Source organism: Haliotis cracherodii, unplaced genomic scaffold (assembly GCF_022045235.1).
Source record: "Haliotis cracherodii isolate W230 unplaced genomic scaffold, xgHalCrac1.p SCAF_21, whole genome shotgun sequence".
NCBI lineage: Eukaryota > Metazoa > Mollusca > Gastropoda > Lepetellida > Haliotidae > Haliotis > Haliotis cracherodii.
Genome location: NW_027266277.1, coordinates 5,491,565 through 5,512,961, shown reverse-complemented (window position 1 = coordinate 5,512,961; position 21,397 = coordinate 5,491,565). Strand labels below are relative to the sequence as shown.

The 21,397-nt window shown below is 43.8% G+C and overlaps 2 protein-coding genes across 2 annotated transcripts; one reads left to right on the top strand and one right to left on the bottom strand.

Annotated features, from left to right (window-relative positions):
* The first annotated feature begins 11,927 nt into the window (after positions 1-11,927).
* On the top strand, positions 11,928-15,146 carry LOC139470712 (cholinesterase-like). Its single transcript, XM_071252977.1, has 2 exons — positions 11,928-13,556; positions 13,836-15,146. The coding sequence occupies exons 1-2, from the start codon at positions 12,049-12,051 to the stop codon at positions 13,903-13,905; spliced, it is 1,578 nt and encodes a 525-aa protein (XP_071109078.1). The 5' UTR covers positions 11,928-12,048; the 3' UTR covers positions 13,906-15,146.
* Positions 15,147-17,600: 2,454 nt separating this feature from the next.
* Positions 17,601-20,373, bottom strand: LOC139470869 (pyrethroid hydrolase Ces2a-like). The gene is made up of 2 exons (XM_071253188.1): positions 18,588-20,373; positions 17,601-18,355 (listed from the first exon to the last, which is right to left on the bottom strand). Exons 1-2 carry the CDS (start codon positions 20,129-20,131, stop codon positions 17,974-17,976), a joined length of 1,926 nt encoding a protein of 641 aa, XP_071109289.1. The 5' UTR covers positions 20,132-20,373; the 3' UTR covers positions 17,601-17,973.
* Positions 20,374-21,397: the final 1,024 nt, after the last annotated feature.

The window sequence follows — 21,397 nt, the reverse complement described above, 5'->3', positions numbered from 1 at the left end:
GATCAATTTTACAGCTTCATCCAAACGCAACCGCCTGTAAAAAAACGTGCAGCACAGGATCCTACATTTAGGCATGCAGGCCCCCCTGCTGAGTGGGTATAAAAATCCACATCAACGGCTGTTCATACAGTCCTTATAACGGCAGTAGAGGCGGGGACAGAATGCCAAGACTGAATGCAGCTCAACGGAACAACGCCATTGGGAGATTACAAGCTGGAGCAACTCAGCAAGAAGTGGCCAGGCACTTTGGCGTATCCAGACAGACAATCTCCGCACTGTGGACCCGATACAACAACACCAACAGAGTTGACGACAGACCAAGGGTGACAACCCAAGCACAAGATCGATACATCCGGCTGCGACACCTCCGAGACCGCACTACCACAGCCACGTCTACAACCGCACAGATCCCTGGGGTACGCAGAATATCAGATCAAACGGTACGCAACAGACTGAGGGAGGCTGGACTTTTTGCACGAGGACCTGTTCGACGTCATGTATTGACAACACGTCATTTGGCGGACCGTCTGCTTTGGTGCCAACAGAGGGTTAGATGGGCACGTGCAAGGTGGAGAAATGTACTGTTTACTGACGAGTCCCGTTTCCTACTCACACGTGCTGATGGGCGCGCACGTGTCTACAGACGTCGGGGTGAACGTTACGCCCCCAACTGTGTGCAGCAGGTTGTCCCATTTGTCGGCGGGAGTGTCATGGTATGGGCTGGAATTCATCACGGTGGTAGGACGCCTCTCGTGCATGTGGCAGGTGCATTGACAGGTGTGCGTTAGAGACTTGATCCTACAGCCTTACGTTCTTCCTCACGTCAACGTTCATTGCGGACAGTTCCAGCAGGACAACGCTCGACCGCATATTGCACGTGTTTGTCAGGACTTCTTACAGCACAACAACATCCAGACATTACCTTGGCCAGCCCGGTCACCAGATTTGTCCCCGATTGAGCATCTGTGGGACGAGTTGGATTGACGCGTTCGCAGAAGGAATCCACCGCCCCAAACACTTCCGGCGCTTCTTGATGCACTTCAGCATGAATGGCAGCACATCCAACAGCGTGTTATTGACAACTTGATTGCATCTATGGGTCGTCGGTGTCAAGCGGTGATTGTTGCACGTGGTGGGCACAACCGATACTGACATTTTCTGTACCCCTGTGACATTAACTGCATCGTGTACGTGTGTCCGTCTAGGTGACACGATTAATGTTTTGAACATTGTGTACATTGATCTTCAAACAGTGTTTCAATTATGGTTTCTGTGTCCTATTTTGAAACACTCGCATTATATTACATTTTGAAAGTCAGTGTCAAGTGTCTTCTTTTGAAGAGTATATATTAGTTAGATATTTTAGATGTTTCATTTCAGCTTTTAACTTTACATACAGTACACTACAAACCCTTTGAGTTATACAACCCCCCAAAACAATAAGCCTATAGCCCTGCACCCTGCACTTAACACTAGCCACCTGACTGGGTCACGCCAGGTTCTGACCCACGCGCTTGCACTCTGCACAACTGTCTTCTGTCTTTCTGCTTTAGTTTCCCCGGTCAGCTTACTATCTATTGTGTATTTAGTGTAAGAGAACTTCTGTCTGGCATATCTCGTTGGCAGTCTTACACATGTGTTTCAGGAGGTCACATTAATTGATCATTTTCTTTTTTAAATCGGCCCCTTGCTGATTTTGGATTTGGAATATTGTATGTATTCTTGGAAGTCAGTGATTGTGTTTTGAGGATTTCATTATCCAGTTTAGTTTATTTGATTTGTGTATTTCATATATTGTATATGTATTATATTTCTTAAGATGTGTTAGATTAATGCATCGGTGTATAATTAAACTTATAACTGGTGGTTAAAGTAAAGTATGTATACAGAGAGGCATTAGAAACGCATACTCAATTTTAAGATATAATTTTTTAAGAACATATGAGGTCCGTTTACATTTTACCTTGTTGACACTGTCCATTGTTGGTTATAACTGTAAACATGTCATATGGGTTGCAAACAAAAACTGTTTCTGGAAACGAAGCCAATCACCAAAACGCAACACACCCCTAGGAATGCTGCTATCGATGCACATTTTGTGAAAGGCATGATGCACGTGCAAACCTCAAAAGATAGGCCCTATAAATGCACACCATGGCATTTTGCCATCATTTGCCTACACAATGCCACGGTTAACGCAAGATCAGCGTAATGAAGCAATGGGGATGTTAAATGCTGGTCGTACCTAAGAACAAGTTGCTGCTCATTTCCATTGCCATCAAACGACAATATCGAGATTACATGAGAGGTTGGGAACCACAGGCAGCGTAAGGGACCGTCCTCGACCAGGTGCACCGCCTGTGACGTCACATAGACAAGATCGTCAAATCGTTAACAGCCACCTCAGAAATCGCTTCACGTCTGCCAGGTCAATGGCAAATGCAACCATTGGTCTCCGTGGAAGACACATCAGTGACCGTACAGTGCGTCGTCGTCTTGCTGCCAGGAATTTGAGGTGTGGACAAATCTTGACTCAGGCACACAGCCTAGCACGGCAGCGATGGGCAGCTGGTGGAGGTAATCTCGGTAGTAGAGATTGGAGAAAAGTTGTTTTTTTTCTGATGAATCACGTTTCACAGTCAGCTACCCTGATGGACGTTTACGTGTATACCGACGCCAACATGAACGATTTACACAACCATGTGTTATTGAACGTGATCGGTTTGAAGGTGGAGGTATTATGGTTTGGGGAACAATCAATGCAAATTTCCGCTCGGATCTTGTTATTCAGGGGAACCTTAATGCCAGACGTTACATCGACAACGTTCTACAGCCTGTTCTGCTGCCATTACTGACTCAACGTGGTTTACGTCGCCATGTCTTTCAACATGACAATGCAAGGCCTCACACTGCCAGGATAACAAATGCCTTCTTGCAACAGAACAACGTTAATGTGTTGAAGTGGCCTTCAAGGTCCCCAGATTTGAACCCTATAGAACATTTGTGGGATGAACTTGGCCGCCGTGCCAGACGTCAACAAAATCCTCCACAGATGGTTCCAGAACTGACTCAAGCTCTCCTGCACCATTGGAGACGTATTCCTCAGGCTGCAATTCATCGACTGTCTCTCAGGCTTCAAGCGTGCATTGCTGCACAAGGACACACTCGTTATTAACACCACTCGCCTTTGACGTCAATTTCATAGACGTTAATTCATTGTCACACAGTAACTGTTCATGAAATTCATCAGTGTAATCTTTAATTAGTCATTTGTATTGATTGTCATTTGTATATTTCATTTCAGTAAAAAATTGACACTTAAATTTGAGTATGCGTTATTTGTGCCTCTCAGTATATTTCAACCATCAGTGCAGTTGGTTGTTTGTGAATTTTAAGTAATTTAAATCTATAATCTATCATATAGTATGTTTTCTAGTTAAATAATACCAGTATAAACTTAACTAAATTAAATCAATATTTAAACATTTCCTAACTGTATGGAATAGGGACCTATGCAGGGGACATCTGTTTTTATTATAACTTATTTTGCATGGTCATTATTAGTATTGTCAAGGTATTATTTCAACTTTGAAAGAATGACGTGACCTTTACCCTTGAACTTGACTGCGCATGTGCACCTTGTGAGCTCATTGCCACACGGTGGAAAGTGGGGAATATATTTGTATATATCGATCGCTACATATTTTATCATTTATATTGGTTATATTTCTTTACGGAAAGAAATGTTGACATGAATCAAATGTATTCACATATTATGACTACCATCTAGGAACACATAATCGACACATTAGTTCCGTTCCAACAACCTCAGATGTCGCCGACCAGCACGTCGTCCTATTCTCCAACCACAGCATCGACAAGCACGACTTCAGTGGGCACAGGGTCATCGCAATCGGCGTCATTGTGAGTGGAGGCGTGTCATCTTCTCTGATGAAAGTCGCTTTTGTGTCTCCCATGCAGACGGAAGAGTCAGAATTTGGCGGCGTCGAGGTGATCGTTTCGCTGACAGAAACGTACGTTGTGGAAAGGTATCCATTGGGTGGACCTAGCGTCATGATATGGGCATGGATTTAATGCGAGACTTGGACCCATGTGCTTTCTGAATGTTGGTCACGGTCGGGGACACTGCTCAGCGGTATATCGACCAAGTGATCAGACCCCACGTTGTTCCATTTTTTGCACAACATCAACAACACATTTTCCAGCAGGACAACGCTCGTCCCCAAGTTGCCAGAGCTACCATGGCCTTTCTGCAACAACACAACATCCGTGTTCTACAACTGCCGATGAACTACGCACAACTGCTCTGGATGTGTGCATGAGGATCCCTAGGGCCTTCACAAATCGTCTGATCCACTCAATGTACAGGAGATGTGTGGCAGTGATCAATGCTAATGGTGGTCACACCAGGTATTGACTGACATTTTGGGTATTGACCCGAAACTGTGTAAACCCTTAACATTCGAAAAAACCCAATTATGTCATCTGCCTTTTAAGTCATTAAACTGTCTTCAGTCAAATTTGTCAATCTTGCCCTATTAGTATTTCTTGTCTTTACTGTTGAAAATAAATAACATGTATACTGCATATTCGACTTGCGTTTCTTTTGCGTGTGAGTATAGTAGAACTGTTCCATACATGAACATGAAAATATATACAATATCGGTAAGATGTAGAGATAGATTAATCAGATGTTAATTACATGTCTAGGTTTACTAAAACAAAGGGAAGACACTCACATCCTTGCGTGAAGTGCCGATGTAAAAACAACATACTTTGTTCATAGGGGTTAACCGATAATACGTTGATTAATTGCTCATTGCTATCTAACTCAATGGATTTTTTTAGGAACCGTGGACGTTATGAAAATAGTTGTCACGTGGGCTTTCTCAGCCAACCTTTGAGACTTGTCACCTATGTGAAACACCTGAAACAATCTAAGTGATCAGTTGAGAAACGAACACGGGTTATAATATCCCGAAACGATATATACATTTTAAAATATTTGATTGTTACAGAGACACGTGACATAGAATACGTTTCTTTGTACAGCTGCAGACGTTTGGGATATTGTTCCTTTGTGTGGATATTCACGGATACATTACTCGAACAAGGAAGCTGCCTAAAATTATACACATACATTTGGTAGGTTGTAATTATGATATTCGCATTTTGTTTTCCTTCATTTGCAGTAGCATTGGACAGATTCATTCTTGTTCCTCTACGTCTTGTAAATTCTTCGATGCGCGATAGACGTTGTTTTCACAAGTGTTTTCCTTTGTATATTACAGTCAATTCGTAAAATGTGTTCTCTCAGTTATAAAACGTGTAAATATTTTAGTCATTTTGACTGAAAAATCTGTCCATTTCTTTAACAGATTGACCAAAATTGATTAAGACGATCAATAGGGCCTAAAAACATCACAATAGATTATTATGTAGGATTAGAAGCCAAACAATATAGAAATGTACTTTTCATCGTAACATTTTCAGTCTCTTGGTGATGATATTAAACATAAAAATGTTTTGAATTCGTTGTCATAATAATACAGATGGACATATTTTTCAGTCAATTAGTAAAATAGCTGAATATTCAGGGGTGTAATAAATTACATAAGTGAAAATTTTGCACATTTTGATTGTAAAAATATAAAAACGATAAAATAAGCAATGCTCAGGAGAACTATTTACTTTGTGTTGTAAGTCAAAATAGTGTAAACGAAAATCGCACAATTACCAAGCAAGTGACTTATCAAAACTTCGTCACCACAAAGATACCTACATTTCCTTATCATTTCGAAAACTGTATTTCATTTTGTTGCCATGTGACCATACGCCCTTATACTATCACTAAAAGTGACAAATGCGCTTACGAATTGCGCAGCACAGGTTGCGAACTAGTCTAGGTTTCTGCTATATCATCCGGGTACTCACGGGAAAAAACAATAACAAAGGCAACAACCAGTCCAGGGGAATTGCTTTAGATCAGTGCCCCTTTAACTGGTGGTTAAAGTAAAGTACGTATTTCAAACACCAGTACAGTTGTTTGTTTGCGGAATTATTTGATCCATTTAAATCTAAACTGTATCGTTTTGCATCAATACAGTATTGTATCTAGTTAAATACAGTAATACCAGTATAATTAACTAAACTGAATTAATATTTAAACATTTCCTAAACCTATAACTGTATGAATGCGGTATGGAATAAGAACGTATGTATGGGACATCTGTTGTTTTTATTATTACTTATTCTATATGACCATTATTAGTATTGTCAAGGTCTTATTTCAACCTTTGTAGAATGACGTCATGTGACCTTTACCCCTGAACTTGACTGCGCATGCGCACCTAGTGAGCTCATTGCCACACGGTGGAAAGTGGGGAATATATTTGTTTATATGTATCGTTACATATTTTATTATTTATATTCATTAATATTTCTTTATGGAAAGACTTGTTGACGTGAACCATAAATTATAACTATTCATACATCATGGCTACTATTTGTATCTACTTGGTATTGAGATACTTATGTGTAATCATGGAATTGATTTATATGTATCTTCATGCTTATATATATATATATATATACCTTTTGGTCAAACTAATAACTAGTATATAGTTATCCTTCTAAACTAATGTTGTGAATTCACATAGTATTCAGAAATAGTTTACAACCTGCTATTTATATTGAAATATTTATTCATGCTAGTGCTAATGTGCTAGCTAATAATACGAAGTCATGTAATTGTGTGTAATCTATACGAAAGCTACATTATGCTTTTTTGACAAAAGATTTACGTTATTATCACATTTTCTGGGCTTATTAATTAATATCATGCACTTTGAATAAACATGGTTGTCATCTGAACCTACAAGTAGCTTCGTGTTGTGTGTGCCCAACCAACATCTTCCCTATACCCGCTACTACACAAGTTAAACAAATGAGTAGAATAATACTTTGATAATCGATACATGTTCTTAAATTTTCAAACGGTTTCAATACCTACAGGTAATACTACCTATCCAACACATACATAGATTTACGAGTTGCCAGTTATATAGATTTCTGGAAGGCTTTCTTTGTCGTTTGCTTTACCTGTAGATGATCCCTGGTGAAATCAGCCGTAATGTACACGAAGTATACCTACAGCCATTGGATAGATGTGTGCAGTGGTGCTCGCTTTACGTTTGTCAGTTTCACATTTATATACAAATGGAAATTACATCACATTGTAGATTGTAAAGTATAAATACAACACAAACTACATGACCGCCTCCATGCATCATAATGCTGAACGGATAGCGCGTCAAGTCTCAAAGAAACCAGTACAATTCGTATGTATTGGACAAAGCTGTCGCCTGATTTATTAGTCGAAGCGACTGTAAAATCAATGACATCTACATGTACACTGAACATTGCCAGTAAAAACACATTACATGCGTGTTATCAACTTTCAAAGAGCCGTAACTTCTAAAACAACATTTTGTTTGTTTTCTTGGTGAGAAACAAATTATTGATCCTCCCCCATAACGTTTTCAACAAAAAGCCCTACCTGTCTCCTCCCCTTGGATAGAATGTGTCCGAGCCTAACTGCATTTAAATAGATATTCAGGACATTTGTGCTTCCCAGGACACTGCGTGAGTCAGTCCTGCGTGATGCACGTGAAATATGTTCCCTGAACTCTCTGCGCGTGCACCTCGCTTTTTGGCGACTCTGGTTATGAAATGCACGTGCCGGGGAACGTATACAATTCACAGAGCATCAACACAACCACTTTATCAATCACTTAATTATTAATTGCCCAGTTCTGAATAAACATGAAGAAGATCAAGTACATGACCCAGAACACAGTAATTATATCGGAGAACTACCAAATCTCCCGTACGTTCATTGTAAAAACATTCAGAAAAAATCACACATAGCCCCGTTCACAAGCGGATTTACTAATAATCTTGACAGTAAATATGTAATTGTTTATTCCACATTATATATTCTATGTTGCAGTGTCAGTTCGAATCCCACTTGTTTCGTAAAATTGTTCTATCATCAACGTAAATGATAATGGGTAAATATAGTTCTGACATTGCCAATTGGTGTGAAACGAACGATTCGGTCAGTTAATGCATGTTCAAAGACAAAGGAGCCTTGCTTAAAAGCATGTAAGCATTGGCAGGTACACCCATTACGCCTACACTCTCATTACTCACACCCCGACAACTCTACACTCTCAATACCCACCCTCCCCACACCCACTACCCCTACACCCTCATTACCCCCACACCCATCACCCCTACACTCTCATTACCCACACGCCCACAACTCTACACTCTCATTACCCACATATCCACTACCTTTACACTCTCATTACACCCACACCCACACCCACTACCCCTACACCCTCATCACCCACACACCCACTTCCCTACACTTTCGTTACCCACACAGCCACTTCCCTACACTGTCATTACCCACACACCCGCTACCCCTACACCCTCATTACCCACACACCAACTACCCCTACACTGCCATCACCCACACACCCACTTCCCTACACCCTCATCACCCACACATCCACTTCCCTACACACTAATCACCCACACACCCGCTACCCATACACACTCATTACCGACACACCCGCTACCCCTACACCCTCATTACCCACACACCCGCTACCCCTACACCCTCATCACCCACACAGCCACTTCCCTACACTCTCATTACCCACACAGCTACTTCCCTACACTGTCATTACCCACACACCCACTACCCCTACACTGTCATTACCCACACAGCCACTTCCCTACACTCTCATTACCCACACAGCCACTTCCCCACACTGCCATCACCTACACACCCACTACCCCTACACACTCATCACCCACACACCCACTTCCCTACACTGTCATTACCCACACAGCTACTTCCCTACACTGTCATCACCCACACAGCCACTTCCCTACACTGTCATTACCCACACAGCTACTTCCCTACACTGTCATTACCCACACACCCACTACCCCTACACCTTCATTACCCACACACCCACTACCCTACACTCTCATCATTCACACACCCGCTACCCCTACACTGTCATTACCCACACAGCCACTTCCCTACACTGTCATTACCCACACAGCCACTTCCCTACACTGTCATTACCCACACAGCCACTTCCCTACACTGTCATTACCCACACAGCCACTTCCCCACACTGCCATCACCCACACACCCGCTACCCCTACACACTCATCACCCACACACCCACTACCCCTACACTTTCGTTACCCACACAGCCACTTCCCTACACTGTCATTACCCACACACCCGCTACCCCTACACCCTCATTACCCACACACCAACTACCCCTACACTGCCATCACCCACACACCCACTTCCCTACACCCTCATCACCCACACATCCACTTCCCTACACACTAATCACCCACACACCCGCTACCCATACACACTCATTACCGACACACCCGCTACCCCTACACCCTCATTACCCACACACCCGCTACCCCTACACCCTCATCACCCACACAGCCACTTCCCTACACTCTCATTACCCACACAGCTACTTCCCTACACTGTCATTACCCACACACCCACTACCCCTACACTGTCATTACCCACACACCCACTTCCCTACACTCTCATCATTCACACACCCGCTACCCCTACACACTCATCACCCACACACCCACTTCCCTACACTGTCATTACCCACACAGCTACTTCCCTACACTGTCATCACCCACACAGCCACTTCCCTACACTGTCATTACCCACACAGCTACTTCCCTACACTGTCATTACCCACACACCCACTACCCCTACACCTTCATTACCCACACACCCACTACCCTACACTCTCATCATTCACACACCCGCTACCCCTACACTGTCATTACCCACACAGCCACTTCCCTACACTGTCATTACCCACACACCCACTACCCCTACACCTTCATTACCCACACACCCACTACCCTACACTCTCATCATTCACACACCCGCTACCCCTACACTGTCATTACCCACACAGCCACTTCCCTACACTGTCATTACCCACACAGCCACTTCCCCACACTGCCATCACCTACACACCCGCTACCCCTACACCCTCATTACCCACACACCAACTACCCCTACACTGCCATCACCCACACACCCACTTCCCTACACCCTCATCACCCACACAGCTACTTCCCTACACTGTCATTACCCACACACCCACTACCCCTACACCTTCATTACCCACACACCCACTACCCTACACTCTCATCATTCACACACCCGCTACCCCTACACTGTCATTACCCACACAGCCACTTCCCTACACTGTCATTACCCACACAGCCACTTCCCTACACTGTCATTACCCACACAGCCACTTCCCTACACTGTCATTACCCACACAGCCACTTCCCCACACTGCCATCACCCACACACCCGCTACCCCTACACACTCATCACCCACACACCCACTACCCCTACACTGCCATCACCCACACACCCACTACCCCTACACTGTCATTACCCACACACCCACTACCCTTACACTGTCATTACCCACGCACACACTACCCCTACACTCTCATTACCCACACACACACTACCACTACACTGCCATTACCCACACACCCGCTACCCCTACACACTAATCACCCACACACCCACTACCCCTACACTGTCATTACCCACACACCCACTACCCCTACACTGTCATCACCCACACACCCACTACCCCTACACACTCATCACCCACACACCCACTACCCCTACACTGTCATTACCCACACACCCACTACCCCTACACTGTCATTACCCCCACACCCGCTACCCCTACACACTCATCACCCACCCACCCACTACCCCTACACACTCATCACCCACACACCCACTATCCCTACACTGTCATTACCCACACACCCACTATCCCTACACTGTCATTACCCACACACTGCCCCTGATCTAGTACCTCACTCTGTCGGGACAAACGTAACATACAACCAGAACCGCTCACAATATAACTATGCCTTTATTAGTAGTAAGTTACCTGAATCCTCGTTTATACCATCCGCTATCAAATTGTGGAATACATCACCCATACAGCAAAGGCATATTGAAACCTTCTCTCGATTTAAATCCAGTTTAAGAATAGATAAATCTACAGATCCATCATATTTCTCCTATGGTCTTACATAATGCATACACAATTAAGATATGATGGCAATGAATTAAAAATTGACTTATTTAGAAAGGGTTTAAACGAGGATCCAAAATGCCGATATGATAGCCCATGTGAAAATTCATATCATTTGTTCATTGAATGCCCTTTATTTAAATCAGCTAGAAACGGAGTGATGCACTCACCTTGTTTCAGTGGATTCCTTCCCCATTGGTTGAGTAGATTCCTTCGACCTTCATTCAGTGGATTCCTTCCAACTGAGGTAGTTTTGTAGATCAACGAATCTCATAAAGAACAATACTAAGATATTTGTATTTAAAGAAAAGTAACAGTTTAAACGATCAAGCAATCAATTTGTCTTGGCCTTATATTATCTACTGATAAACGATATCGTCGTATGTACTAAGAACTAAACTGATGCCTAATATGATATTCTTTAGACACTCACATTGCAGTAATATTTTGTATTTTTTCTTCACAAACGCCTTCAGTTCTCTTTATAAGTGTTGTGTATAGATACTATAGCAGTATATAAGGTGACCTCAGCCACAATCATTTCAGTAAGACAATACCTCCGAGCAAGCTGTATCACATTTCTGATAACCGTCACATGGTTGTAGGTGCGCCAAGTACATTGCACTAGCGATACGTGAAAGGTATAGACCGCTGTTATCCACACCTACCGCTTACGGATTCTACATTCAGGTCTTTTGTAATGTTTAACGCAAAATGTTTCACAAATTAGATTGACGTGTGTGAGGACGTGTGTGAGGACGTGTGTGAGGACAGCGTACAAGTTTTAGTCAACAGTTTTCCAGGTTCCACAATGAGACTCTCAGTTCTCTGGCTTCTGGTTCTAGGCTGCGTCCCGTGGTCTGTGCTGTCCGCGCCAGAGGTCAACGCTACGTGGGGACAGATACAAGGTGTGGATAAAGTTAGCAAAGATGGACTTCCGTACTTTGGTTACTATGGAATACCATACGCGAAACCCCCAACAGGCAATCTGAGGTTCAACAAACCGGAACGTCACCCTGGAGTAAACGATGTGTTCAATGCAACAGCGTATGGTTATGCGTGTCCATCATTCAAATATATGAACTTAAACCTCTCAGATGAGGACTGTCTCACGTTGAATGTATTCCTGCCCAATTCCACTGTGTGGTCGACTCAAACGCCTGTGATGGTGTGGATACACGGAGGAGGGTTTATGTCTGGCGCTGCTGTAGAGTATGAGCCATGGAAACTGGTGACTGAGACCGGGGTCATCGTCGTCACCATCCAGTACAGGCTGGGAATATTCGGGTTCATCAGTACCGGAAATGACGTCGCACCTGGTAACTACGGATTATGGGATCAGCACCTGGCACTCCAGTGGGTCAAGAACAATATTGAAGCTTTTGGTGGTGACAGTAGCAACATCACTATCATTGGAGAATCTGCAGGGGCGGCGAGTGTCGCGTATCACGTGCTGTACCCAGAGTCAGGGGGACTGTTCCAGAGAGCAGTTCTACAGAGTGGAGCTGCCACGCCTGTCTGGGCGTACAAAAGAAACCCAATGGCGACGCTGATGCTTGTCGCCAAGGCTGCTGGTTGTATGACCGATTCCTTTGCTAAGCCGAGCAACATAATGAAATGTTTGCGAACACAATCCGTGGACAAACTTCTTCGTTCTTCTGTGATAAACGGTTCAATGGCCCATAACCTGTTGGTCCTGTCATGGCTGCCAACAAAGGATGGAAAGTTTATACATGATGAACCAGCGAAACTCATGTTGAACCACACGTTTCTGTCCAGTACCGTCCTGAAAGACGTTGACGTCCTAGTAGGCGTCAATAACAACGAAGGGGGGATCCTGTATGATGTTGCTGTTATGTTTGACAGGTTACTGAACACAACATATGTCAAACAGCTATTCCAACCAGCGCCATACGACACAGACGTCCTGCCAATGGTAACTAATCTGACGTTAGGACATCACGGCCCACACGTCGATGATGTCATTGGATTTACATACACCTATCCACGCCCTAATGCTACTATGAGTCTACCACAGTACCAGGTCTTCGAGACCTACGGAGATCCGGCATTTTACGTGCCAGCCATATTGTTTTCCAGAGTTCATTACATATTCAAGGCAGACAAGAAAACCTACTTGTATTTATTTGACCATTACCCGTCGTTCACAAGAGACTCTCCAGTGAAAGGGATGGTGCACGGTATGGACATCCGGTATCTGTTTGGTCAGCTGGACCCAAACAATACAAACATCACCAGTGAGGAGTATCAGCTGGCGGACAACTTCACAGCATTCATCGGGGCCTTTGCAAAATCGGGGTGAGTGTGTGCAGCTTTGCTATTGTCCTGAAATGATTATTGCTTGAGATGTGTATTTGTTTGTATACACTTCCTAAATAATTCAGATAGGCATGTAAGATACAGAATCCGGGAATTATAGAATGTATCTATCTAGCTAACCTCCCGGGCAATAAAAGAATACACCATGTTTTGTGGTGGCTGATAATGAAACAAACCTCTTTAATCATTATTTGTGACATGTTTGTATATTTGTGCAGTGAATAATTACTCTCTTACTTAAAGTTGTTTTTGTTTCAGTGATCCCAATTCAGTGCTGGAGACACAGTTAGCTATGCCATGGCCTGAGTTTGACGTCTCAAATGAATAATATCTGTCTTTCAACGTCAATATGTCAATCGGACGTCACCTTTACTCCAAAAGAGCCTCGCTTTGGCTTGATCTTGTCCCAAGGCTGAATGAAGGGCCATCGCCAGTTTTGCAACCAACAACGCATTCATCCGCCCCAACATCGTCACCACCGTCACCAGGGTGCCCTGACAACTCAAGAGTTGCAGTCATAGTGATGGGCTCCTCACCCGGCGCGTTGACCCCTGTGCTGGTTGTAACTGTAACGTGCTTTTGCATCAAGAGTCGTTCCTCTCACGACCAACAGAGCTTCTCTCTCTACTGAATGAACATATCGCCGGCAGCCGTGGATATTGTGGAACTAAAACTAGCATTTCCCTTTGAAACCTTAGAGACTATCCTTGTAAAAATTCTCTGATGGCCCATTCATGATAGAATCTCTGATATAATTAACGTGGATATTGTGGTCGAACGGTAAATTGAAGTACAGTAAAGTATCCAAGCATAGGCAAATGCACTGAATATTTATGAAGGTAATTAAAACCACTAAAAGTTTTATGTATGTCAAATGATTTTGACCGTAGGTGGAATGAAAGAGTCGATAAAAGAGTGGGGAGTAGCTGTAGGAATTTGGTAAAATGGATACGTGCATATCACAAAACATGTCGTACAAGAGTGAGCGAACATTCCTGCGCTGGGCAACTCTTCTAGCAGTATATCCAGCTCAGGTGTCAATGTCAGTGATGTCACAGAGTTAACGAGCATCCCAGCAGGTCTTGATTTAGCCCATGTCTACACGGGGATCCACCTGGCCAACCCAGGAACAGTAATTGTTTCAAGAGACCGAAGTCCTGGGCGCCTTGAGAATGCCTGCATAGGTGAGGTGTCGTCACATTATCGTCATCATTATTTAAATACGGGCAAATATGTTTCAACCGTGTACGTTTTCCTAACATCCTTAAACAGCCTGTACCTAATGTTTATATCTCATTAAAGAAATAAACGACGAGTTGTTGATCGTACAATAAAACACTGCAGGGAGAATAAACCCTGAGATGCTGTGTTGTATGGTGCGATAAACAACTTCCACTCGTCGTCCTCAAATTTATAATCACATACAGTTTTTAACTTCAAAACTTCTCTAGGACTGACAATGAGGCACTTCTTGTTATTTGTATGAAATAACAATCATGACCCTCACTTCATCCTCATGTCACCAATGATCTGGGCCAGGGCGACTATCAAGTCAGGCTTGTAAGAACGACGGGTTGGTTCTCCCTCCTCTGTAAGAGACATTCAAGAGGCAACATCATGTACAACGAGAGGTTAACGTGTGTCAACAAGATTATGAAAGTTTTATTTATTATGTTTGTTGTTCTATACTGAGGCCTGCACATACAGTCGAACACCGTTGTGTTGATGTTGACACGTAAATACTTCGAGTTATCCGAGATTCAGCACACCCGAAAATGATGAATAAAGAAGGAATTCGTAGGGACCAAACTTTAACTTCGAGACAACTGTAATTTAGACACAAAGGTGTTTGACTGTAATCGAGTCTAGACAGGACACACCAGTGCTGGATATAACGAGCAACGTCCCAAGTCATTCCCAGACAAATTAAAATGGCGTCCTCATAACAATATGCAGATAGATTAACCTTTGGGATTACAAGAACACATTGACGCAGATCGTCAAAATTCCCCACCATATGTGATGACACAGAAATGCATAATTATGACGTTACTATTTAATGCAGGGCAAAGTTAACGGGAGAAAATGTACCTGAGACACGGAGCTTCTGCATGGCAGAAACAAAAGGCATGAAGCTGAATGATTATATTTACCACAAATAAGACAAGGCTTGCATAAATAATAAACAATATTTATTATAAGCCCCAGTTGCATATGATAGCTGTAGTTTAAGGAAAGTAAATCGTATGAAATGGCAGCAGTTCCTGGCACAAAAATAAACATGTGGAAAATGCACGGAAACAGCCAAGAATAAAGGCGAATGCATGTCATCAAGTGATATGATAACATGGTCTTTGCACTTTATTATACATTTGATCATAATGTACATGAACAAATCTACGGAGTCAACAACCCCTGTTGCTCCACTGACTTCATTCGAATGCATATTGTTCATCAAGATAACACGTGTACATTTTGAAATGTTCAATGTTTTCTCCAAACTACCAGCTACTCCAGCATCATCTGTGGATCATTTTCAACAGATTCAAATGGCGACAATAACTATGGTATGTAGATGCTAAATCTTTTGTGTGAAATGGTTAAAGTGAGTAGCTTGAAAGTGATTGGTACTCTCTATATTTTTGCACTGGTGTTCTGAAAAGACTATAAAGGTCGAACCATGATGTTTGTTTGTTGTTTAAGTCACACTTAGCAATATTCCAGCTTCATGACGGAGGAGGGGCGGTCGGGTAGCCTAGTGGTTAAAGCGTTAGCTCGTCACGCCGAAGACCCGGGTTCGATTCCCGACATGGGTACAATGTGTGAAGCCCATTTCTGGTGTCCCCCGCCGTGATATTGCTGGAATATTGCTAAAAGCGGCGTAAAACCTCACTCACTCACTCGCTCACTCATGACGGAGGTCAGTTAATAATCGAGTCTGGACCAGACACTCCAATGATTGACCTCGTGAACATCGATATACGCATTTGTGAAAAGAGGGCATGCAGTAGATTTTATTAATGATCGATTGATGAGTGAAGATGGATCATTTCAAATTGTCAATTATGTGAGGTTGTTTTCAGTCCTTGAATCTTTATTGTGTATGCACCTCACAGTCTTGTTTACTGTGCAGTATATGTAGCTGAAGGACTGCATGACAAGATTGTACCTCGTGATAGATAACTTTGTCAGCGAAGGAATATTTAATGAATATTATACCGTGTATGCTTGACTTCTTGACGTTCTAGAAGTTTCGGGATGGGGCAGTTTCTAGAAGGCTGCCTGTACCTATACAAAAACACCAGGACGGCGATTCGAGGCATTTTACATCCTGACTTGCGGATGGGATACTTACCTAAAACCCAAATTCCTGCCAGAATCCAACACTATTCCGAACTCTTAAACAGAGAGATGCCTGTTTCACGACATTCCACAGTGAAAAATACAAATGTGTCAAGGGTATGTATTATAAGAAAATGTAGATACGCTACAGTGGGACATAAAGAGTGCGTATGGAGCTTCAGAAATTCAACCACAACACGTTCCCGATAAAGAAAAGCATTGAGGTACACAAACAGGTCGATATATTCAAGTATTTGTCAACATGAGTGACGACTATGATCCCCATGTCTTTGAGGAAGTTCGCCGGTGAGGTTGACTTGCACCGTTGGAAACATTCTGTGATCACCTCAGTCGCATCATCAATGGACACAGCGCCCTGGCAAACGTTGTACCCAGAACGGTTGTCACTCTCCCCAGATAACGGTAAATCCACATCAAGGGGACGATTAAGTTTATTCGTTAATCTTCTGATTACCGTATGATTTTACAAAGTTGTCTACCGATGACATGCCGGTATTATTCTTGCTGATTATCTCGAACCTTCCGAAAACAGGCCCTGAGCTATAGCTTACGTAGAGATGGAAATTAACTGCGCATTCTCTTCAAATACCCCCCCCCCCCCCCCCCCCCCCAAACCCAAAGAACAATACAACGAACTTCGAGTCATTCAATAGGCTCCCATATGGTCCATCCGATGTCTCACCTGATGCTGCAACCGACGACTGTATCTGGGATGTCACAGCTACTGATGCATGGAAGCAATGCCTATCATTCTGTTGTCGATCCTTACATCTTTAGACCCAGTGGTGCTTGAGGTTTTCGACAAATATATTAAGTTTTTCACTAATATGAGTTTTTATTCTGTTGGTATGTGATTAAAGAAATCAATTTGATGTACACAAAATCGTGTACTTTCATCTGGGGTAGCATAGCTCAGTGGGATATATAGGTGATGGAGTGCATTATTATCACCATAAGCATGATCGTCAACTGATTATTTGGCTGTGATAAAAACTTGAAGCTCAATTATAAATACCCCTGAGATCTGTTGGTCTCATGTTACTGTATATCCTTCCACTCCGTGTTTCCTCCGCTTCAAACAGCAGCACACTGCTAATGTAACCAGCAACATGCCGACGACACACAGAGTTACGATGAGGGCCAGGATAGTCACTTCGGCCGTGTGAGGGTCTAGCCCGAACCATGTAGGGGCAGATGTAGATGCTGTTGTAGTGGATGTAGATGACGTGGAAGCTGTAGATGTAGTCGGGATGTTCACGAGGTTCGGGATGATGTCCAGCCACAGGGTCACTCGCCTGGGGTACACGTGGTCACCTACTGACATGTTTGTTGTGAAGGACAGATAACGCTGGTCGTACATCTTGTACTCGGGCCATGCCTGCCCAAGCTTTTCTTCAAAGGTAGGACTGGGGTCACTGTGAAAATAAAGTCAATACTTTGAAATACAGATGAATAAAGGACTGTTAATTCCTCGCAATTGAGGGAATGTAAAAATACTGCGGTATTTATAAGTACAAGGTCATTTGTTATTCCATTGTGATGGAAAAAACAGTTCATGTTTTACTTAATAAGTGTCGGCTGATGACATATCCTACATGATGATTATGGAAATGAAACCATGACATCATCATAAGGCCAGTTACGTACCCTGTCTTGGCAAAGTCAGCAATGAAAGAGACAAATGTATCTGCCAGCTCATACTCCTCTGACGTCAGGTTCCCTGTGTAGCCAAGTATCTTGACTGTGGACGGGTCCAGGTCAAACAGATACAAGGTGTCCGTTCCATGGCTCATACCTTTCACAGGGCTCTCTCTGGCGAAAGATGGGTAGTGATTAAACAGGTAGAAATAACAACTCCTGCTGGTGTTAAACAATGCGTGCGTCCTGGCAAAGAGCAGTCCCGGTATCAGAAAGCTGGGGTCACCGTAGGTTGAAAGCACTTGTTGTTGAGGCAGGGGCTCGTCAGATGGTGGTCGCGGGTATGTGTACTCCACACTGACGATATCATTGATGGATGGAGGGAAAGCTGCTAATGCCAATGATGTAACTGTTGGAAGAATATCTGTATCAAACTCCTTCTGCTTGAAGATATCGGTTGCGTATGTGTAGCCATACGCCTTGTCGAATGCTAGAGCTGTCGTCAGCAGAAGTCCCCCTTCGTTGTTGTTAGCCCCTACCATTACGTCGATGTCCTTGATACATGTGGTATTTAAGAAAGTGATGTCTCTCATTAATACCTGTGGATCGTCTTTGACAAAGGTTCCATCAATGGTCGGGACCCACGTGTACTGCATTAGCTCGTAGGCTGGTGTCCCTCCAACATACGAAAAGGCTAACACTCTCATACTATCGTTCTTCCTCATACAGTCTACCATTGCTTGTTGTCTACTCATTATATCAGGGCCATCACCGAGGCAACCTAAACTGCTTCCAACAAACATTGACAAAAACGTGACATGTCTGTTGATCGCCCAGAGAGACGTGGCAGCTCCACTCTGTAGAACTGCTCTCTGGAACAACCCCTTTGACTCAGGGTACAGCACGTGATACGCGACACTCGCCGCCCCTGCAGATTCTCCAATGATGGTGATGTTGCTACTGTCACCACCAAACGCTTCAATATTGTCCTTGACCCACTGGAGTGCCAGGTGCTGATCCCATAATCCGTAGTTACCAGGTGCGACGTCATTTTCGGTACTGAAAAATCCGAATATCCCCAGCCTGTACTGGATGGTGACGACGATGACGTCACCTTTTGTCACCAATTGCCAAGGCTCGTACAAAGAAGCGGCTCCATACACAAACCCTCCCCCGTGGATCCAGACCATCACAGGCACGCTGGACGATACCTCAGTTGTGTTGGGCAGAAACACATTCAGGGTGAGACAGTCTTCACTCATGGCTGGAAAGGAGATGTTCAGAGGGAGCATTGGTGATTGCTGAAGACATGGCAGTCCATAGCTGGAAGCATTAAATATGTCAGAAACTCCTGGATGTGCTTTGGGTTTTCTGAATCTGAAATCTCCCACTGGAGGTGTCGCGTACGGGATTCCGTAGTAGCCAAAGTAAGGTAGTCCGTCTCTACTGGTTCTCGTGACGCCCTGTATACGTCCCCAGGTTGCATTTATCACTGGTGCCTCCCTCCCCATCACAGGGAGGATCAACAAGGCCACAATAATCAGCTGATCCATTTGATCATCCGCTACATCGAACAATAAACTGGGATTTATCAGTAACCTTCCTCGTCGCTCCTCGCCTGTGCTTCTTGACCCAGATGTTTACTGTTCATTACGACATTTCGTCGCTTTCTGTACTCACTGTTCACACAAACTGATAACGGATGCGGGAGTGAGGCGTTCCGGGGATTTAGATGTGTACCTTACTTTCATATCATGAGCTATACTGGTACTGAACACAGCCACGTCAATCTACACTGTGAATGCGGCACTGTATTATACACGGTGTGGTTGGTGTTTGTCTTGTATGTGAATAAAGTCACGTGACCTGTAATCTTAGAGGTGCTTGTACGTGACATCGTCTCTTGACACACGGTGTGCGGGGATGGTCCTTTATTGACCAGCCTTTATCTGTTTCCGGATTAAGAAACACAGCCTGTACACATACAAGCAGTACAAGCCTAGCGCATACCCAGCAGTTCTCCTGACGCCATATACCTAGAGCCATACCCAGCAGTTCTCCTGACGTAATATACCGAGTCTCATACCCAGCAGTTGTCCTGACGTAATATACATAGAACCATACTCAGAACCAGCAGTTGTCCTAGAGTAATATACCAAGCCTCATACCCATTAGCTGTCCTGACGTCATATACCCAGCGGTTCTCCTGACGTCATATACCAAGCCTCCTACCCAGCAGTTTTCCTTGCGTCATATACCCAGCGTCATACCCAGAAGCTGTCCTGACGTCATATACCGAGCCTCATACCCAGCAGTCGTCTTGAAGTCATATACCAAGCCTCAAACACAAAAGTTGTCCTAGCGTAATATACCCAGCCTCATAACCGGCAGTTTTCCAGACGTCATATACCCAGCATCATGCTCAGTAGTTCTCCTGACGTCATATACCGAGCCTCATATCCAGCAGTTTTCCTGACGGCATATATCTAGCGTCATGCCCAGGAGCTCACCTGACGTCATATGCCTAGCATTATACCCATCAGTTTTCCTGTCGTCATATACCTAGCGCCATATCTAGTAGTTCTCCTGGCGTCATATATCTACTGTTATACTAACTGGTTCTGCTGACGTCATATACCTGGCTTCATACCCAGCAGCTCAACTGACGTCATATAACTAGCGTCATGCCCATCAGTTCTCCTGACGTCATATTCCTAGATCCATGCCCATCAGCTCTACTGATGTCATATACCTAGCGTCTTACCCAGGAGTTCTCCTAAGGCGCCATGTAACTAGCGATATGCTCAGGGGGTCTATTG